At 41.4% G+C, this 19,745-nt stretch overlaps 1 protein-coding gene across 2 annotated transcripts in view; it reads left to right on the top strand.

Moving 5' to 3' along the window:
• Positions 1-38: 38 nt before the first annotated feature.
• Positions 39-19,745, top strand: part of LOC144691645 (protein FAM162B-like) — a 48,805-nt gene continuing 29,098 nt past the window's right edge. Inside the window, exons 1-4 of one of the 2 annotated variants that reach the window (XM_078559946.1) lie at positions 39-450; positions 6,705-6,813; positions 7,912-8,020; positions 9,764-10,280. In XM_078559946.1, coding sequence (XP_078416072.1) covers positions 294-450; positions 6,705-6,813; positions 7,912-8,020; positions 9,764-9,865 — 477 coding nt within the window. In that variant the 5' untranslated portion in view covers positions 39-293 and the 3' untranslated portion in view covers positions 9,866-10,280. Of the gene's footprint in view, positions 451-6,704; positions 6,814-7,911; positions 8,021-9,763; positions 10,281-19,745 lie in introns of those variants that run through there. The other variant, XM_078559948.1, reaches the window with a different exon arrangement.

Raw genomic sequence — 19,745 nt, 5'->3', positions numbered from 1 at the left:
CACTGGTTTAAAACCTCTTGTTTGTCCTTTTTCAATAACAAACACAATTCTGCTCATTTATAATACCGACAGGCGTCTCTGCGCCGCCTAAATACTGATTGTAATCGCCCCGATTGAAGTGGGAGGTCCGGCCAGCCCCGCGTTGACTCCACCCCCCGCGCGAGAGGGGCTTAGAGTGAGGGCTCGGTCGGCCCCGCGGTGACTCCGCCCCCCTGCGCGAGAGGGGTTTAGAGTGACTCCGCCCCCCGCGCGAGAGGGGTTTAGAGTGAGGGCTCTGCTGGGACGGCCTCGGGATGTGGACTTGCACGGCGGCTGGAGGCCTCACTCTGGCGCTCCGGGCAAATCGGGAGCGGCTGTTCGCTTGGAGCCGGCGGCGATGGTTTTGCAGCAAACGGGAGGACGGCAAATCCCCCGAGGGAAGCGGCTCAGTGACACCGGCCAGAGCTGGAGGTAAGGACGGGGCTTCAGATTAGGAAGCACTGGCTTGGTCCTCATCATCAGCAACCTCACTCCAACCTCCCTGACCTCGCATTTCCTCCTGTCCCCTCAGGGCCGCTCCGCTCCTGACCTCATTACAGCCTTAGTCCAAACATGGGCAAAAGAGCTGAACTGAAGAGGTGAGAGTGACTGCCCTTGACATCAAGGCAGAATTTGACCGAGTGGGGCATCAAGGAGCCCTAGCAAAACTGGAGTCAATGGGAAAAACTCTCCGCTGGTTGGAGTCATACCTAGCACAAAATAAGTTGTTGGAAACCAGTCATCTCATTCCCGGGATCGCTGCAGCTCTTCCTGGTTGTGTCTGAGGCCCAACTATCTTCAGCTGCTTCATCAATGACCTTTGCTCCATCATAAAGTCAGAAGTGGAGATGTTTACTGATGATTGCACAGTGTTCAGTGCCACTTGTGTCTCCTCAGATACTGAAGCAGTCTGTGTCTATATGCAGCAAGACCTAGACAACATTCAGGCTTGGGTTGATAAACAACAAGTAACATTTGCACCATGCAAATGCTAGGAAATGACCATCTCCAACAAGATAGAATCTAATCATCTCCCCTTGACATTTAATAGCATCATTAAACTTCCCAATATCAATATTCTGCGCATTACCATCGACCAGAAACTGAAATGGGCCAGCTATATATATATATATATATACTGTGGTTACATGAGCAAGTCAAGGCTGGGAATTTTGTGGAGAGTAACTTGCCTTCTGATTCCCCAAAGTGTGTTTACCATCTAGAAGGCACGAGTCAGACATGTGATGGAATACTCTCCACTTGCCTGGATGTTTAAAGGTCCAGTAACACTCAAAGAAGCTTGACATCATCAGGGACAAAGCAGTATGCTTGCCCAGCACCCATCCATCACCTGAAGCATTCATTTCCTCTACCACCTGTAAGTTTCTGGGTGTTTAATCTCTAATTCTGCGAGTCTTCAGTCACTTATTATTTGTCCTTTTGAGTCTTTGACCATTCAAGCAATAAGTGATAGTCTGTGATGTAATTTAGGAAACATTTATGTAACAAAAAAATCATACTTAAAGTTAGGTAGCGACTTTACTGGCTTCAGGTGGGTCTTGTCACCCACTTTGGCCTTGGATACAGATGGCACATGGGTTGGTTCCTCTCTTTGTTCACTGCAGGCTTGCAGTCTCTTTTCTCTGCAACATCTTTAATTTTTCATCTTCCCACTCTGCGTGCCTTTCCCTGGAAGCTGGTATTTATTAACCCTCACTGATACATAGCCAATCCTCATGATCAGTCGTGTTCCTGAACTCTGAATAGCTTGGGTGGTGCGTGATCAGTCTCTGATTTCTAAGGCGATGGCCATCTACAGATGTCATTTCTAGGTAACTCCTAACTGGTTCCCTAAGCTGTTAGTTACCTGTGGAACAGTCCCCCTCATTATAGCTTTTTATGTTCCTTCATTAAAATTCAAGGCTTTCTACTAAGATGATGGTAGTTTCTTTGTCCATTTAGATAAGAGAGCATGCGGTATCAAGTACTGATAATTAACTTCTGGGCTCATGTTCCCAAATATCTAATTGTTGTATTGGTATCAATATTGCACATCCTGTAGAATTCTCATTCAGACATGTGCATATCAGTGTGTTTTGGCTGAGAGAACTACTTCATTGCTGCATATTTCTATAGTGATTGTTGCTTGGCACAAGTTAATTAAAAATAGCAAAAGAGTACGAAGTGGCACATAGCCTTTAACCTAATACAGAAATAACAAAGTTACTTCATACATAAAATCTACACATGTATTAAATCAATGCATAAGGACAATCAGTGTGTTAAAGCTGGTAGCAAGATACACTTGCAAAGTACAGGAGGATACATTCATTTGATACATGTTCATAAACAAAAGTTCTAGATAGCTACAAGAATTTAGTTCTTAAACTTACAAAGCCAAAGCAATACATAGGCCTGTTTTTTAAAGCACTACAAGTTGAACGACTAATTTTGGACATATGCCTGAAACCTCACAGCGGTTCTCTTCACACTGTAGGTCATTTTAACTCCCATTTGAGCACAAACTGATGTGTGAACTGCTAGGAAGTGTAATGGTTCCATCGACCTAGGCACCTGAAACAACAACAGCAAACTCAGCCCTGTCGACCCTGCAAAGTCCTCCTTACTAACATTTGGGGGCTAGTGCCAAAATTGGGAGAGCTACCTCGCAGACTAGTCAAGCAACAGCCTGACATAGTCACTCTCACAGAATATCTTATAGATAATATCCCAGACACCACCTTCACCATCTCTGGGTATATCCTGTCCCACCAGCAGGACAGACCCAGCAGTGGTGGCGGCACAGTGGTATACAGTCGGGAGTTGCCTTGGGAGTCCTCAACATTGACTCCAGACCCCATGAAGTCTCATGGCATCAGGTAAAATATGGGCAAGGAAACCTTCTGCTGATTAACACATACCACCCTCCCTCAATGAATCAATGCTCCTCCATGTTGAACACCACTTGGAGGAAGCACTGAGGGTGGCAAGGGTGAAAATGTACTCTGGGTAGGGGGCTTCAATACCCATCACCAAGAGTGGCTTTGTAGCACCACTAAAGGGCATAGCTGCTAGACTGGGTCTGCGGCAGGTGGTGATGGAACCAACAAGAGGGAAAAACATACCCGACCTCATCCTCACCAGCGTGCCTGCCGCAGATGCATCTGTCCATGTAAGTATTGGTAGGAGTGACTACTGCACAGTTGTTGTGGGGACGAAGTCCTGTCTTCACATTGAGGATACCCTCCATTGTGTTGTGTGGCACTACCACTGTGCTAAATGGGATAGATTTTGAACAGATCTAGCAACTCAAAACTGGGCATGAGATGCTGCCGGCCATCAGCAGCAGCAGAATTGTATTCGAACATCTGTAACTTCATGGCCCAACATATCCCCTACTCTACCATTACCATCAAGCCAGAGGATCAACCCTGGTTCAATGAAGAGTGCAGGAGTGTATGTCAGGAGCAGCACCAGACATACCTAAAAATGAGGTGTCAACCTGGTGAAGCTATAACATAGGACTAGTTGCATGCCAAACAGCATAGGCAGCAAGTGATAGACAGAGCTAAGTGATCCCACAACCAATGGGTCAGATCTAAGCTCTGCAGTCTTGCCACATCCAGTCATGAATGGTGGTGGACAATTAAACAACTCGCTGGAGGAGGAGGCTCCACAAATATTCCTACCCTCAATTTTAGGGGTGCCCAGCACATCAGTGCAAAAGCATTTGCTACAATCTTCAGCCAGAAGTGACAAGGGGATGATACATCTCGGCCTCCTCTGGAGGCCCCCAGCATCACAGATGCCAGTCTTCAGCCAATTCGATTCACTCCACATGAATATCAAGAAACGGCTGAAGGCACTGAATAGGGGAAAGGCTATGGGCCCTGACAATATTCCAGCAATAGTACTGAAAGCTTGTGCTCCAGAACTTGCCGCGCCCCTAGCCAAGCTGTTCCAGTACAGCTACTGGCATCTACCCGGCTACGTGGAAAATTGCCCAGGTATATCCTGTACACAAAAAGCAGGACAAATCCAGCCCAGCCAATTATCGCCCCATCAGTCTATTCTCCATCATCAGTAACGTAATGGAAGGGGTCATCAACAGTGCTATCAAGCAGCACTTGCTTAGCAATAACCTGCTCACTGATGCCCAGTTTGGGTTCTGCCGGGGCGACTTTGCTCCTGACCTCATTACTGCCTTGGTTCAAACATGGACAAAAGAGCTGAACTCCCGAGGTGAGAGTGACTGCCCTTGACATCAAGGCCGCATTTGACCGAGTGTGGTATCAAGGATCCCTAGCAAAACTGGAGTTAACGGGAATTGGGGAAAACTCTCCACTGGTTGGAGTCATACCTAGCAGAAAGGAAGATGGTTGTGGTTGTTGGAGGTCAGTTATGTCAGCTCCAAGACATCACTGCAGGTGTTCCTCAGGGTAGTCCTTGGCCCAGCCACCTTCAGCTGCTTCGTCAATGACCACCTTTCCATCATGAGGTCAGAAGTGCGGATGTTCACTGATGATTGCACAATGTTCAGCACCATTCGTGACTCCTCAGATACTGAAGCAGTCTATGTCCAAATGCAGCAAGACCTGGACAATATCGAGGCTTGGGCTGACAAGTGGCAAATAATATTCGTGCCACACAAGTGTCGGGCAATGACCATCTCCAACAAGAAAAAATCTAACCATCACCCCTAGATGTTCAGTGGCATTACCATCACTGAATCCCCCAATATCAACATCCTCGGGGTTACCATTGACCAGAAATTGAAATGGACTAGTCATATAAATATGGTGGCTACAAGAGTAGGTCAGAGGCTAGGAATCCTGCGACGATTAACTCCCCTCCTGACTCCCCAAAGCCTGTCCACCATCTACAAGGCACAAGTCAGGAGAGTGACAGAATACTCCCCACTTACCTGGATGAGTGCAGCTCCCACAACACTCAAGAAGCTTGACAACATCTAGGACTAAGCAGCCCGCTTGATTGGCACCATATCCACAAACATTCACTCCCTCCCACCACCGACCCACATTGGTAGCAGTGTGTGCCATCTACACGACACACTGCAGGAATTCACCAAAGCTCCTTAGGCAGCACCTTCCAAACCCACAACCACTAACATCTAGAAGGACAAGGGCAGCAGATAGATGGGAACACCGCCTGCAAGTTCCTCTCCAAGCCACACGCCATCTCGACTTGGAACTATATCGGTGTTCCTTCACTGTTCCTCGATCAAAATGCTGGAACTTCCTTCCTAACAACACAGGTGTATCTGCACCAGATGAACTGCAGTGGTTCGAGAAAGTTTCTCACCACCACCTTCTCGTGGGCAATTAGGAATGGTCAACAAATGCTGGTCTTGCCAACAATGCTTACATCCCACGAAAATATTTTTTTAAAAATTCCTCCTCCACCCCTCTCCCCTGGCAGGAATAGCTCTCAGCTTTCTGCACTCAGATACAACAGAAGAGTTAAACACATGTTCAAGGTCAGTTGGTAAAGTTCGTTCACTGAGATAGGAAAGGGAAGTGGAGCAGGCCCAGATTGAGCCGTTCTGATAAGGATACTAAACAAAGTGTTACGTAAGACAATAGCCTGGACAACATGGTGTATTTATATTATATTGCTAAGAATTTTAATTGAAAGAGGTGAAATTGCATGTAACTTTTATTTCATGGTTCATGTTTGCATAAAATAGAAGTTTAGCAATTCATACCTGGCCTTATCTCACCAAAGTATTATTGTTTTTATTTTTTCATGGAATGAGAGTATTGCTGGCAAGGTCAGCATTTGTTGGCCATCCCTAATTGCCCTTGAGAAGGTGGTTGTGTGCCACCTTCTTGAACTGCTGCAGTCCATGCAGCTGCACACAATGCGTTAGGGAGGGAATTCCATGTTTTGACTCGAGTTCCCTTTCGGATCATAGTAAATGCACAGATGAGGTTACGTGCAAGGATTGTAATATCTAGTCTATGTAATGAAGGTCTGATTCTTAAACCCCCAGGCAATGATACTGTATGTTTATATATTTGGTTATGAAAGTAAACTCCTGATTATGAGTGATGCGGGTCAGCTTATGGGAGAGGCCATGACAACCAAAGAAATTATCCACGACAGCCTTGAAATTGTAACATCTAAACATTGAATAAAGATTTGCATTTATATTGTGCCTTTCATGACCTCAGGATATTCCAAAGCACTTTACAACCAATGAAGTACCTTGATCTCTTATTACTGTTATAATGTAGGAAACACAGCAGCCAATTTGCATATAGCAAGGTCCCACAAATAGAGTTAAGATAATGTCCAAATAATGTGTTTTAGTGACGTAGGTTTAGAAATAAATATTGGCCAGACACTCCTCTTTGAATAGTGTCATAGGAGCGTTTATGTTCATCTGAGAGGGCACACTGGGTCTCAGTTTAACATCTCATCCAAAGATGACCCCTCTGACAGTATAGCATACCCTCAGTATTGAAGTTCAGCCTAGATTTTATATGCTTAAATCTCTGGAATGGGACCTTAACCACAACCTTCTGTTTCGGAGTTGAGACTGCTACTGCTTAGCCAAAGCTAACCTGTACTTTTGATATTTTATGTTCTACAATGTTGTGTAACACAAGCTATTGGGTAACTGTGTTCTATGGAAATAAGTTGTGTTCTTGTATTTCTTTCAGAACGCCCAGCCTTCAAATTACCAGGCTGCAAGCCTTCAGGTTTTGATAAAAAGATGTTGGTGTGGACCGGTCGTTTCAAACGAGAAGAAGATGTACCAGCTGTGGTTTCGTAAGTGGTGAAACGGGTATGGGATATTACTGGTTGGTGGCTTTTTGAATTGGGATGTTGGTGCTACCTTCCTTGGTAAACAATTTTTATTTTTATTCCTTCATTAACCTCACTGCAAACGACAAAAACCCTAACCTTAAAGTAATTCTCTACAGGAGTGTAGGTCACTTTGCACACATCCACTGAAGGGATTTAGGAAAAGGTTTGAGGAAAAGATGCGAGTACCGATAACCCTGGATTCCCTTACTAATTAAAAGTCTGTCAATCTCAGCCTTGAATATACTTAACAACCCAGCCTCTACAACCCTCAGAGGAAATTCCTCCTCATCGGTCCTATATGGGTGACCCCTTACTCTGAGATTATGCCCTCTGGTCCTAGACTCTCCCACAATGGGAAACAACCTCTCAGCATCTACCCTGTCAAGCCCCCTAAGAACCGTGTAAGTTTCATTAAGGTTGCCTCTCATTCTTCTAAACTAGATTGCATAAAACTTTACAGAATAAGGTTCTGTTTTTGTCAGTCCTGTTGTACCACTGATAGTGCTGTATAATATTGCAATATAGTTTTGTGCAATGTAAAATATTTTCATGTTTGAAGTCCTAAATGTGCCACTGATATTGCCACACTATCAATTCGCACTTCCAGCAGTTTGCAGCACAAAAATATGGGTGAGGTTAAAAAGTCTAATTCACAGTGCTCTCTGTGAGATACATAATTCCCCAACAGTTTCTGGACCTTTATTCGTGACTGGACTTAAGTTAGCTGATACTTTTGGAAGTTTTTGGAAATTGATAGAGAATTGCAATTTCTTGGATTCCAATGAAATCATGGAAGCTTAAAGCATGGAACTAAGCCATTCAACTTATTGTGTCTGTGCAAAACTGGTGCCCATCTGTGTTCCTGTGGTTAAAGTTTTATCTACTTTTTCTCTTAAAAGATGCAATGATCTCCCCTTCAGCTTCTGTGACAAAGCAGCTCTGTGTAAAGAAATTGCTTCTAACTTCCGTCCTCACTGTTCTGAAGATTCCATAATTGATAAAGATTAATTGATACTTGACTGGTTTGTGTTGATAACATGGTTATTTCATTTGTTTTAGGTTTGAGATGATTGATGCTGCAAGGAACAAAATAAGAGTGAAAGCTAGTTATATTATGATAGTCTTGACAGTTGTAGCCTGTATTGCAACAATCATTTCAGGAAAGAAGGTAAGGGAAAATCTTACTAGCTGGTTCACAAATGGATTGAATGTTATTAATTATTCATTCTCAACTTTCTTTAACTTACCTGAAGATCCAGCCCTTCTGTCAATCATGTGACCAATAATTGTACTTGTTTGGGTCACAACATGTGACTTGGTTATGTCATATTTTAAAATACTGGGGTGAACAAGTTGGTGGTTGAGGTTTATTCAAAGAATAAATGGATGCAAATAAGTTTAAAGTTTTTAGACTAGTGACTAGTCCCAAGCTTCATATGTGGTCATAGCATGCAACTGAAACTAGAAAACCAAACTGTATTACTATATTCTGGGCTAAGGCACAAATTGTAATTTTACACTCAGCAAAGGATGCTTCCCATGTCATAATCCAAATACTGGCTTTGCATTTCACACCACCTGCCATGCAGGAAGAGCAACATATGCATGGTAACATTCCTAGTTATAACATTTCTATCTGTCGCACAATGACAAATCACAAGTTAACGTACCTAGCATTTGAAGCTCTTTGAGAAGTTTATTGCACGGAAAATTACACCAATGTCAATTTATGGTTTGTAGTTAACTGCACGGTTCACTTTTCAATACGCCATTCATACAGAACATCATTTGAACTCAACTAACTAACGCTTTCACCTAAAGTAATTTCCCAATCTAACTTGGACCAAGAAATTGTTCATTTTATCAGTCACCACACTGGTCAAAGATGCAATAAAGCTTCCATATTGTGATTGCTTAGATGATCTCAGCAGTTACTCATTCCCTTGCAAAAGGACCCATGGCAGATTTGATATGAAGCAATCCTTACAGCTGGATTGATCATTACCATTCAATTGAACTGCAGAATACATGCCTGTTGAAAAGTATTTGACCACAAATTTGCTAAGTGTAGCCACTACACTGTCATTGTCAAGATAGTCTCTCTTGCACAGTGAAGCTCCCTCCATTGTGTAATGTGATATTACTGCTGTGCTGAGTGGACGGATTAAGGACCAATTGATTAGTTTAAAACTGGGCATTTGAGGGGTGCTGTGGGCCACCACTAGCAGCTGTGTTGTAATCTGTAATCTCATGGCCTAGCACATACCTCACGACCTGATCATCTAGCTTGGATAATCAAAACGCAGTTGTAACTCTTTCGAGTTATCAACAGATCGCATGTAACTCTTTCGAGTACATTCACAGTTCTTGGTTTCCGGGAGTGGGACATGAACCCACAACCTTCTGATTCAAAGGCGAGGGTGCTATGAACTGAGCCACAGCTGACACCTCCCCAAAACGTAGTTGTAAAAGGACACGGGAATGGTACTAGCTTACAGAGAGGTGTCACAGACACAGCAAGCAGAATGGCTTCCTTCAGAGTCTATAAGTGACATATAAAGCAGGTGTAGTTGACAAAGCAAAAGGTATGGATCCTGGCCACTTTGCTGAAAACTTTAGCTGCTACTTTTTGATCAGAAAAACAAAATATTGAACTAATGTAATCGTAGGAATGAAAAGTCAAATGTTCTTAAAGTCCCTCACTGCATTGCTAATGCATGCTTCCAATTTAGATCTTCTGCTGGAAGATTCAAGATAAGTTTCAGGACAGGGCTCAAGATCTCAGCAGTGAAGTTAATACTGTGTGAAGCTATTTGAAACATTACAAATGTTTTCTTGGATTCTAAGTCTGAATAGATTTGGTACCTAAAAATGATGGCATACCATCTTTATTTTCCATGTATGGCTGCAGGCTGCAAGTAGACATGAATCATTGACTGCCATTAACATGGCGAAGAAAGCCAAGTGGAAAGAGGAGAGACAACAGGAAGCAGAAGTTACCAAAAGGCAATAATTGAATGTGGACTAAAATGAGGATGGGTTCCAATCTTGAAAATATGCATCTCCGCATTCTCACCATGTTGACATAATTTACATTAGTAGGACATCAAAATATTTTGCCTCTTTTGAAGAAGCTCCAGAGTTCCTCAATGTAATTAGTTAATTAAATTAATATGAAGTGGTTATTTTTTATTTTTTAATTCAGATTAACAGAATTGGTCATGAGAGATAACAATATAATTGATGTAGCCACAAACTTTAAGGAATTTCTATGCTATCTTCCTTGTATCTAAATAACTGATTGAAAAGTCAGCTGCAACACAATTATCCAGCATCACAAGAATGATAAAGTTGTAGACCACATTCTGCACTTGATTGCACTTAGTAAAAAGGAAGTAATCTCACTTAGTAAAGTACTATTCCCAGTATTTCCTAGATATGTTTTGTGTTTAAAGCTTTCTATTTCATCAAACATGGTTAAACTACTTTCCCTGGGCTCTATGAAGTAGCCAAAGTTACTCCTGGCAAACATGTCTACTATTTATTTCTGCTTTAATTTAATTAAAATAATCTTAATACATTCCACTTGTTCATTTTTAAGTTTATTCCATTCATTTCCATGGTATTAAACAGTAATTTACTATTACATAGAAGCTTGGAGCTGTTGTCTGTTCTAGAAGCTGAATCTTCACTTATGGATTAAAGGGAATGATCCTCTCACAGCACAATGTGAAGGGTGCTGGAGACCTTTAAGTGGCTAAGCTCTGTCATGGAGTGATTAACCCTTGGGTCTCTTAGCTTGCTCTCATTTTTCATCCTATAGGGAAAAGACCATTACATTACGTCTCCTCTATGACCTTCACTTTTAGCTAACACTAACTTACATTCCAGAGTGGGTCTCTTTTTTACCTAAATAAAAAAGCTGTCCTCACAGGTAAATGTAAAACAATTGTCAGACAGTATCAATGTATCTACTGGGTTAGAACTACACAAGTCTGTCTTGTATGACAGTTTGCATAGCTTTGCAAAGGAGCTTTGATGATTCTAATTTTTTAATGACTTACTGCAGATTATTGCCTTATAAAACATATTCTACAAAACAGTTAACTACAAATGGAGATCCAAAGATAAAATTGATTCTTTAATACCTTTGCTAGTATTCCTGACCATTACTATGCAGAGATGCTGCCGACTGAAGTCTTCAGGAATCCTTTCCTGTTCGGTATTTTAATTATGTTCAATGCTTTTAGCAGCAGTGTTGTCTCTCTTCATTGTAATTCTTTAGCTGTTATCATAGAATCACAGTGCAGAAGAGGCCCATCGAGTCTGCACCGACACAGGAGAAACACCTGACCTACCTACCTACCTAATCCCATTTACCAGCACTTGGCCCCATAGCCTTGAACGTTATGACGTGCCAAGTGCTCATCCAGGTACTTTTTAAAGGATGTGAGGCAACCCGCCTCCACCACCCTCCCAGGCAGTGCATTCCAGACCGACACCACCCTCTGGGTAAAAAAGATTTTCCTCACATTCCCCCTAAACCTCCTGCCCCTCACCTTGAACTTATGCCCCCTTGTGACTGACCGTTCAACTAAGGGGAACAGCTGCTCCACATCCACCCTGTCCATACCCCTCATAATCTTGTACACCTCGATCAGGTCGCCCCTCAGTCTTCTCTGCTCCAACAAAAACAACCCAAGTCTATCCAACCTCTCTTCATTATATAAATGTTTCATTCCAGGCAACATCCTGGTGAATCTCCTCTGCACCCCCTCCAGTGCAATCACATCCTTCCTATAATGTGGCGACCAAAACTGCACACAGTACTCCAGCTGCGGCCTTACCGAGGTTCTATACAACTCCAACATGACCTCCCTACTTTTGTAATCTATGCCTCGATTGATAAAGGCAAGTGTCCCATATGCCTTTTTCACCACCCCACTAACATGCCCCTCTGCCTTCAGAGATCTATGGACACACATGCCAAGGTCCCCGTGTTCCTCAGAACTTCCTAGTGTCATGCCATTCATTGAATACTTCCTTGTCAAATTACTCCTTCCAAAGTGTATCACCTCACACTTTTCAGGGTTAAATTCCATCTGCCACTTATCTGCCCATTTGACCATCCCGTCTATATCTTCCTGTAGCCCAAGACACTCAACCTCACTGTTAACCACCCGGCCAATCTTTGTGTTATCTGCAAACTTACTAATCCTACCCCCCACATAGTCATCTATGTCGTTTATATAAATGACAAATAATAGACCAAGCACAGATCCCTGTGGTACGCCACTGGACATTGGCTTCCCGTCCCTAAAGCATCCTTCTGTCATCTCCCTCTGCCTCCTACAACTAAGCCAATTTTGAATTTACCTTATCAAATTACTCTGTATCCCATGTGCCTTTGCCTTCTTTATTAGTCTCCCATGTGGGACCTTGTCAATGGCTTTGCTAAAATCCATATAAACTACATCAACTACACTACCGTCATCTACACACCTGGTCACCTCAAAAAATTCAATCAAATTTGTTAGACATGATCTCCCTCTGACAAAGCCATGCTGACTATCCCTCATCAAACCTTGCCTCTCCAAGTGGAGATAGATACTCTTCTTCAGAAATTTCTCCAATAGTTTCCCTACCACTGACGTGAGACTCACTGGCCTGTAGTTCCCTGGCTTATCTCTACAACCCTTCTTAAATAGCAGAACCACATTAGCTGTTCTCCCGTCCTCTGGCACCTCCCCCCGCGCCAGAGAGGAATTAAAAATTTGGGTCAGAGCCCCTGCGATCTCCTCCCTTGCCTCCCTCAGCAGTCTGGGACATAAATCATCTGGACCTGGAGATTTGTCCACTTTTAAGCCTGCCAACACCTCCAATACCTTGTCATTCCCTATATCAATTTGCTTAAGAACCTAGCAGTCTCTCTCCCAGAGTTCGATACTTTCATCCTTGTTCTCTTGGGTGAAGGAGGACATGAAGTATCCATTCAACACTCTAGTGATGTCCTCTGGCTCCACCCATAGATTGTCCCCTTGGACCCTTATAGGCCCTACTCTTTCCCTGGTTATCCTCTTCCCATTGATATACTTATAGAATATCTTGGGATTTTCCCTACTTTCACCAGCCAGAGTTTTCTCATATCCCCTCTTTGCTCTCCTAATCGCTTTCTTAAGCTCCACCCTGCACTTTCTGTACTCTACCTTTGCCTCTGCTGATTTGCTTCCCTTGTACCTGCTAAAAGCCTCTCTTTTCCTTCACATCGTAACCTGAATATCTCTGGTCATCCATGGTTCTCTGGGCTTGTTACTCCTTCCTATCACGCTAGAGGGAACATGTTGAGCCTGCACCCTCCCTATTTCCTTTTTGAACACCCCCCACTTTTCCTCTGTAGATTTCCCCACAAGTAACTGTTCCCAGTCTACCTTGGCCAGATCCTGCCTTATTTTACTAAAATCCACTCTCCCCCAGTTCAAAATATTTTTTTTGCAACTTGTCAATTTCTTTGTCCATCACAAACTTAAACTGTACCATATTGTGGTCACTATCGCTAAAATGCTCGCCCTCCACTTAATTTTTCAATTAGAGATTCTGTAAAATTCATGGGAAATTGAAAGAGTCTTTCTAACCTCATTCAGATAAATTTTATTTTTATAATGCAGGCTTCATTCTGAATTGACAGACCAGTATGCAAATAGAAATGAGCTAAAGCCAAATATTTATTCAACTCTTGCTCTGAATATGTAGTCCATTATTTTTCTAAAAATGGTTGCCAGTCAGATGTTGCTTTGTAACCTGACCAGAGCATTCTTTCCAGCTAATCTATCACTTTTGACTCACTGGTGGAATCAGAGGACACTCGTAGAAAGAGTTGTATATTTGACTCCTTTAATTGACAGATTCTATCCAAGTGCCATTAGATGAAGGAGTCACTTTTTAAAATAGGGAAATTCCTACTGGTGAAGCAAAAGAAGCCCAGTAAATGCTTGTGTATTTGCAACTAAACAATTATCAACCCAATTTTAAGCATTTACTGGGTTTATGCATTCATACCAAAAGTATGAATAATTTGCTTGGAACTGTAGAAAGACATTTAAAAACACTGCAGCAACATCAGAGTGGACTGACTGTAGTTTTCTGAAATATCTAATTCAATAACAGGATGTTTGTGTAATTAACTGGTTTGGATTTTGATTGATAAATTTGTGCATCCACACAAGAGAGATTCTGTAGGAAAGGGGTTGTCAATCTTTTTGCTTCCAAGGCACACTTTGTTAAAAAATGCCACAAACTCACTTTTCCTGTATAAAAATCAGTTATACAATGCAACATATTTAATTTTGCTGAAAACAAGACATACTGTCATTGCTTTTAGTCATGCACTCAGGACAGAAACAAGAATACCAAATTTCAAATGGAGCAAAAATTTATACTGCATGAGAAAAGGGTTCTGATCGGTTGACAAGTCAGACCATGGAGAACGCAGGGAACTATTATTCCCCATGTTTTTGTTTAATTCAAAAAAGGTACAAGCCTGGACATGTTCCTTTTGCCTGCAGAGGGCAGATCCCCTGCATGAATATATGTAGCTTCTAGCAAACATAAGTGAGCCCAACTGATAATCGTAAATTGGTTGTTAGTTAATTCTTTGTTCAGCAAGAGCTGTCCAATCACAATCACATCTAACGTTAGACATTATGTTCTGAATTTTGCAAACATGGGTGGGTTGAGTATGGTCAGTACTTTGCCTATTGTGAACAGCCGTAGGGACCTGCTGTTTGATATCTTGTCAATCATTGGGAAGTATGTCCTAGGGCCCTGGCATTGCATCTGCACAGAAATTCAATTGTGATAGGCAGAATGCATTTTTGGCTTGACAGCAGCATGCTGTTAGTGGAAAATACCACTTGATATCTGTTGAATTTCTCAGTGTATTAGACCCAAGATTGAACAATGTTCATTACCAAGCATATTGATAATACTAAAGTGAGACACAGTCCCAGACCAAGCAAGCATTCATATAGGATGAAATTGAACAGATTGGCTATAGCCATATAATCTGGAAGAGACAAAAACGGTCTACTAGTGAAAAGGTATCCTGGAAAATTCCTCAATCAAAAGCAATCCAAGAGATCACATGGACCAAATTTATCTATAACATCTTTGTGTGTTCTTCTCCCCAAGAACCTGTCCAGCCCCCTCTTGAAGGCAAAGAGTGTTAGTATCTTCACCAGCTGGCAATGTATTCTAGAGGCTCACGACTTTGGGGGAGAAAAAACACCTAACATCCCATCTATCCCTATTTTTATATACATTAAACTCATGTCGATTCTCCTGTCAGTTACGCAGGATAATAGGCATGCTATCCAGCCCTTTGAAAATAAAGGCCTCCCATCAAATCACCTCTAAGCCTACACTGCTCTAAAGTAAACTGATCAAGATCCTTGAGCCCTCGACTAGCTGAGGTTTTTAAGCAGGGAATAATTATTGTAGCTCATCGCTGGACCCTTTACCTAGCTACATCACCCACAAGGGTAGATCAAAACTGGGCACAGTATCCCAGATGCAGTATAACCAGTGACCTGTATATTAGGAAAATGGTCTCTTGATTTGTACTGAATGGTTGTATTAATACAATGCAACACCCTGTTAACTTTAGCTACAGTTTTTCTACACTGTTCATGAACCTTCAGTGATCTGTGCACAATAACAATTTTTTCTCAACCTTTTTCATTATGGCTCCCTGCAAATCATACATGAATTCTATATTAGTCCTACCAACATGCATGGCACTACATTTATCTAAATGACATTTGCCTACCACATCTAAATCTTTTTGAATTTGATTGCAATCCTCTACTGTCCCACCCTTTACAGAATGTGAATTTCCAATATGTGCTTCCAGCAGACAAGATGCTGCTCTGGGAACCCATGAAGTCAAAAAAGTTACCAATGTCTCAATATCCAAGCCACAGGTACTGTAAATAATTTTAAACATTATCCAAGCAAAGTTCATAGTATGAAAACACCTTAAGAGTCTATGCAATTGCATCTAGATATGGTCCAAACATACATCGTCAACAATGGCAATTCATGGCACCGTTTTAAAAAATTTCAGGGTTATTTCCATAGAATCATAAGGTTACAGCATAGGAAGCAGCAATTCGGCTCATTGTGTCTATGCTGGCTCTCAGGAATACCAATTCACCTAACCCCACTCCCACACCTTTTCCTTGTCGCTCTGCAATTACTTTTCACTTCAAAAGAAAAATGGATAGTCATCTGAAGACCTCAATCGAATCTGCCTCCACCACACTTTCAGGCAGAGCATTCCAGATCCTAACCACGTGCTGAGTAAGAAAGCTTTTCCTCATATCATTGCTGCTTCTTTTACCAATCACCTTAAATTGATGTCCTCTGGTTCTCAACCCTTCTGTCAATGGAACAATTTTCCCCCCAACTTCTCTGCCTAGACCTCTCATGATTTTGAAATCCTCTGTCAAAACTTCTCTTATTCTTTGCTCTAAGGAGAGCAGCCCCAGCTTCTCCAGTCTATCCACATTGCTTGTTTCTGAAGCTCCTCATCCCTGGAACAATTCTCATGTATCTTTTCTGCACCTTCTCTAATGCCTTCACATCCTTCCTAAAGTGTGACCAGAAATGAACACAATACTCCAGTTAAGAGACCGAACCAGGGTTTTACGCAGATTCATAACTTCTTTGCTTTTGTACTCTATTTATGAAGCCCAAGATCCCATAAATATGATTTACTGCTTTCTCAATCTGCCCCATCACCTTCAAATGATTTATGCACCCACTTTAGAATTGTACCCTTTATTTTATATTGCCTCTCCTCATTCTCTCTACCAAAATATTACTTCACACTTACTTTGCATTAAAGTTTATCTGCCACTTCTCTGCCCATTCTCCCAGTCTACCCAAGTCCTTTTGGAATTTACCACTATGCTCCTCACAGTTCACAACGCTACCAAGTTTTGTGTCACCACTGCAAATTTTGAACATACGAATTAGAAGCAGGAGTAGGCCACTCAAGCCTGCTCCGCTGTTCAATAAGATCATGGCTGATCTGATTGTAACCTCAACCCCACGTTCCTATTTACCCCTTTAACCCCCTTGTTAATCAAGAATCTATCCACCTCTGCCTTAAAGTGTTCAAATACTCTGCTTCTACTGCATTTTGAAGAAGTGTTCCAAAGACTCACGATCCTCAGAAAATATATTTCTCCCCATCTTAGTCTTAAACGAGCAACCGTGACCCCTAGTTCTAGATTCTCCCACAAGAGAAAACATCTTCTCCACATCCACTCTGTAAAGACTCCTCAGGATTATAAAGGTCTCAATCAAGTCCCCTCTTTTAAACTCCACTGGGTCAAGTCTAACCTGTCCAACCTTTCCTCATAGAACAACATACCCAGTCCTGCTGTTAGTCTAGTAAAATTTGTGCTCTGTACACCAAAGTTTAGGTCATTAATATAGATCAAGAAATGAAGTGGTCCTAACACCGACACCAGTATACATCTTCCTCCAGTCTGAGAAACAAACATTCACCATTACTGTTTCCTGTCACTCAGCCAACTTTGTATGCATGCTGCCACTGTCACTTTTATTCCATGGGCTCCAACTTTACTGACAAGCCTTTTTGTGGTACTTTATCAAATGCCTTAAGTCCATATACACATCAGCCCTCTTACCTCAAAAAAAAACTCAAGCAAGTTAGTTAAACACAATCTGCCCTTAAAAAAAATCTATGCTAGCTTTTCTTAATTAATCCATATTTGGACAGTAGCAACACTCCTAAGAAGCCTATCCAAAATGACCTGGAACAGATCACAGCTTTTAAAACAACTTCTGTAAAAAATCCCATTACATTAAACACTGGAAAATAGTTACTTGCCTTGTGAACACCAATTGTCCCAGGCAATACATTTTCAAAAAACATTCTGTATACATGCTCAAGGTATGGTGAGCCATGTGGAGAACCGTTCGGAAGTTCATCAAATTTTTATTACCCTCTACCACGCCATCCTTATGACAACTCTCCCCTCTTTTAGGGGAAAATACTGTGTGGAGCAAGATCCAAATCTAGAGTTGAAACAAACATTCGATAACTTGTGTTTTCTCAAGAGAGAGATGGGTGTGTCTGTTTGTGTATGGTGGAATTTAAAATATTGCAACTGCACTGTATAAAAGGCAAATGGGGCCTAGGTTGTACAGAAAAGACTCAATGAAATTCACAGTAGCTCAATAATTCACAATATTAAATGTCAAACATCCACCTAGAAATAATATTTTTATTAAATTTTCATTATTTGCCATATGGCAAATATGTTATTTTATGTAATCAGTCAGAGAGCAAAAGGACTAAACTGGTTGACACTTGTGCTAACATTTTAAAAAGCTATCAAATTTGGCAAGGAGAAAGCCCAAGTGACAAAAAAAAACAAGTTCATATTCCTGTAAACAAAATGAAGTTGTATATTTAGCACACTGAAGAAAACAAAATATTCTGGTGCTGCTGAATCCTTACTGCAAACTTCAATGTTAAGGTGAATCCTCTAGCTAACACTTTTCAAACATGATAACTAATTGGTCCCTTATTAAAATAATGCTCAAAATGTAAAAGACTTTAAAAAAAATCTTGCATTTATATAACGCCTTTCATGGCCACCAGACATTTCAAAGTGCTTTATAAAAGTATAGCTCCTGTTGCAGGAATCACGACAACAATTTGCCCACAGCCAGTTCCCACAAAAGCAGTGTCATAAGACCTAAATAACCTGGTTTTGTGATTTTAATTGAAAGGTAAATATTGACCAGGGCACCATGGATAACCCCCATTCTTCTTCTAAATAGTGCTTTGGGAAATATTATGTCCATCGGAAAGGGCAGACAGGGCCTCAGTTTAACATCCGATTGGAAAGATAGCACCGCTACCAGTGCAGCACACCTCAGTACTACACTGGAGTGTCAGCCTTGATTTTTGGGCTCAGTCCTAGAATGTGACTTGAACCCAGGACCCTGTGATTCAGAGGCAAGAATGCTAGCAATTAAACCATGGCTGACAGAATTTGCACGTTATCAAATGTGTTTTTTTTTTCAATAAATTATTCCATGGATAACCTGAACAGAGCCGTTTGAAGAACACTGGTGAAATTCAATTTGCAACATCTTTGAAGGTCATTGACATACATAATATATGTCAATGAACTTCCATAGATGTTGCAAATATACATATGGATCATTGTTATCTTAATAAGGGACATGCAGCCAAAAGTTATCACTAACTTGAGGGTACCTTTGAACTCCCTGCCATAAAACTTCATTGTCAAACGTTTCACATTATAAAAATGAAATGAAGAAAATCAGAACTATTATATGGACAAAACATGTCAATTCGTCCCGCCCTTAAATCGTCTTCACTTATATGTCAATTTCAGAAATAATACAACAGTTCAAGACTGGTCCTACAGCCTGCCTGGGAAATCTATGATCCCAAAGAGTGCAACATTTAAAAAATAAGGATGAGATAGATTTCAAAACCAACATTTACAAAACAAACTTTTTTTTCTCTAAATTATTAAGTGCAGAAATGCTATTTGGCCACATCGATGAACCTTGGTAAGGGCTAATTAAACAGTATTTCCTATTGATCTTTTTTCCAAAAAAATCCTGTCGGTAACAATGCTCAAGATACTAAAGCTGAACTATACTGTGAATAGCATGTTCAAAGATGAAGAACAAAAATTGGAACTGTATAAGATGTGCAATGTTTGTTCAGGGCTGAATTGCTGCAATTTCCTTCCCCTGAGAAGTTATGTTAGCCCACCAATGTCAAAAATTGGATACAGTAATTCCTCACTTAAAATTGA

This window comes from Cetorhinus maximus, chromosome 16 (genome assembly GCF_964194155.1).
Source record: "Cetorhinus maximus chromosome 16, sCetMax3.hap1.1, whole genome shotgun sequence".
In the NCBI taxonomy this organism is placed as follows: domain Eukaryota; kingdom Metazoa; phylum Chordata; class Chondrichthyes; order Lamniformes; family Cetorhinidae; genus Cetorhinus; species Cetorhinus maximus.
Note: the sequence above shows the minus strand (reverse complement) of the source record. Positions and strands in the feature narration are given on the sequence as shown.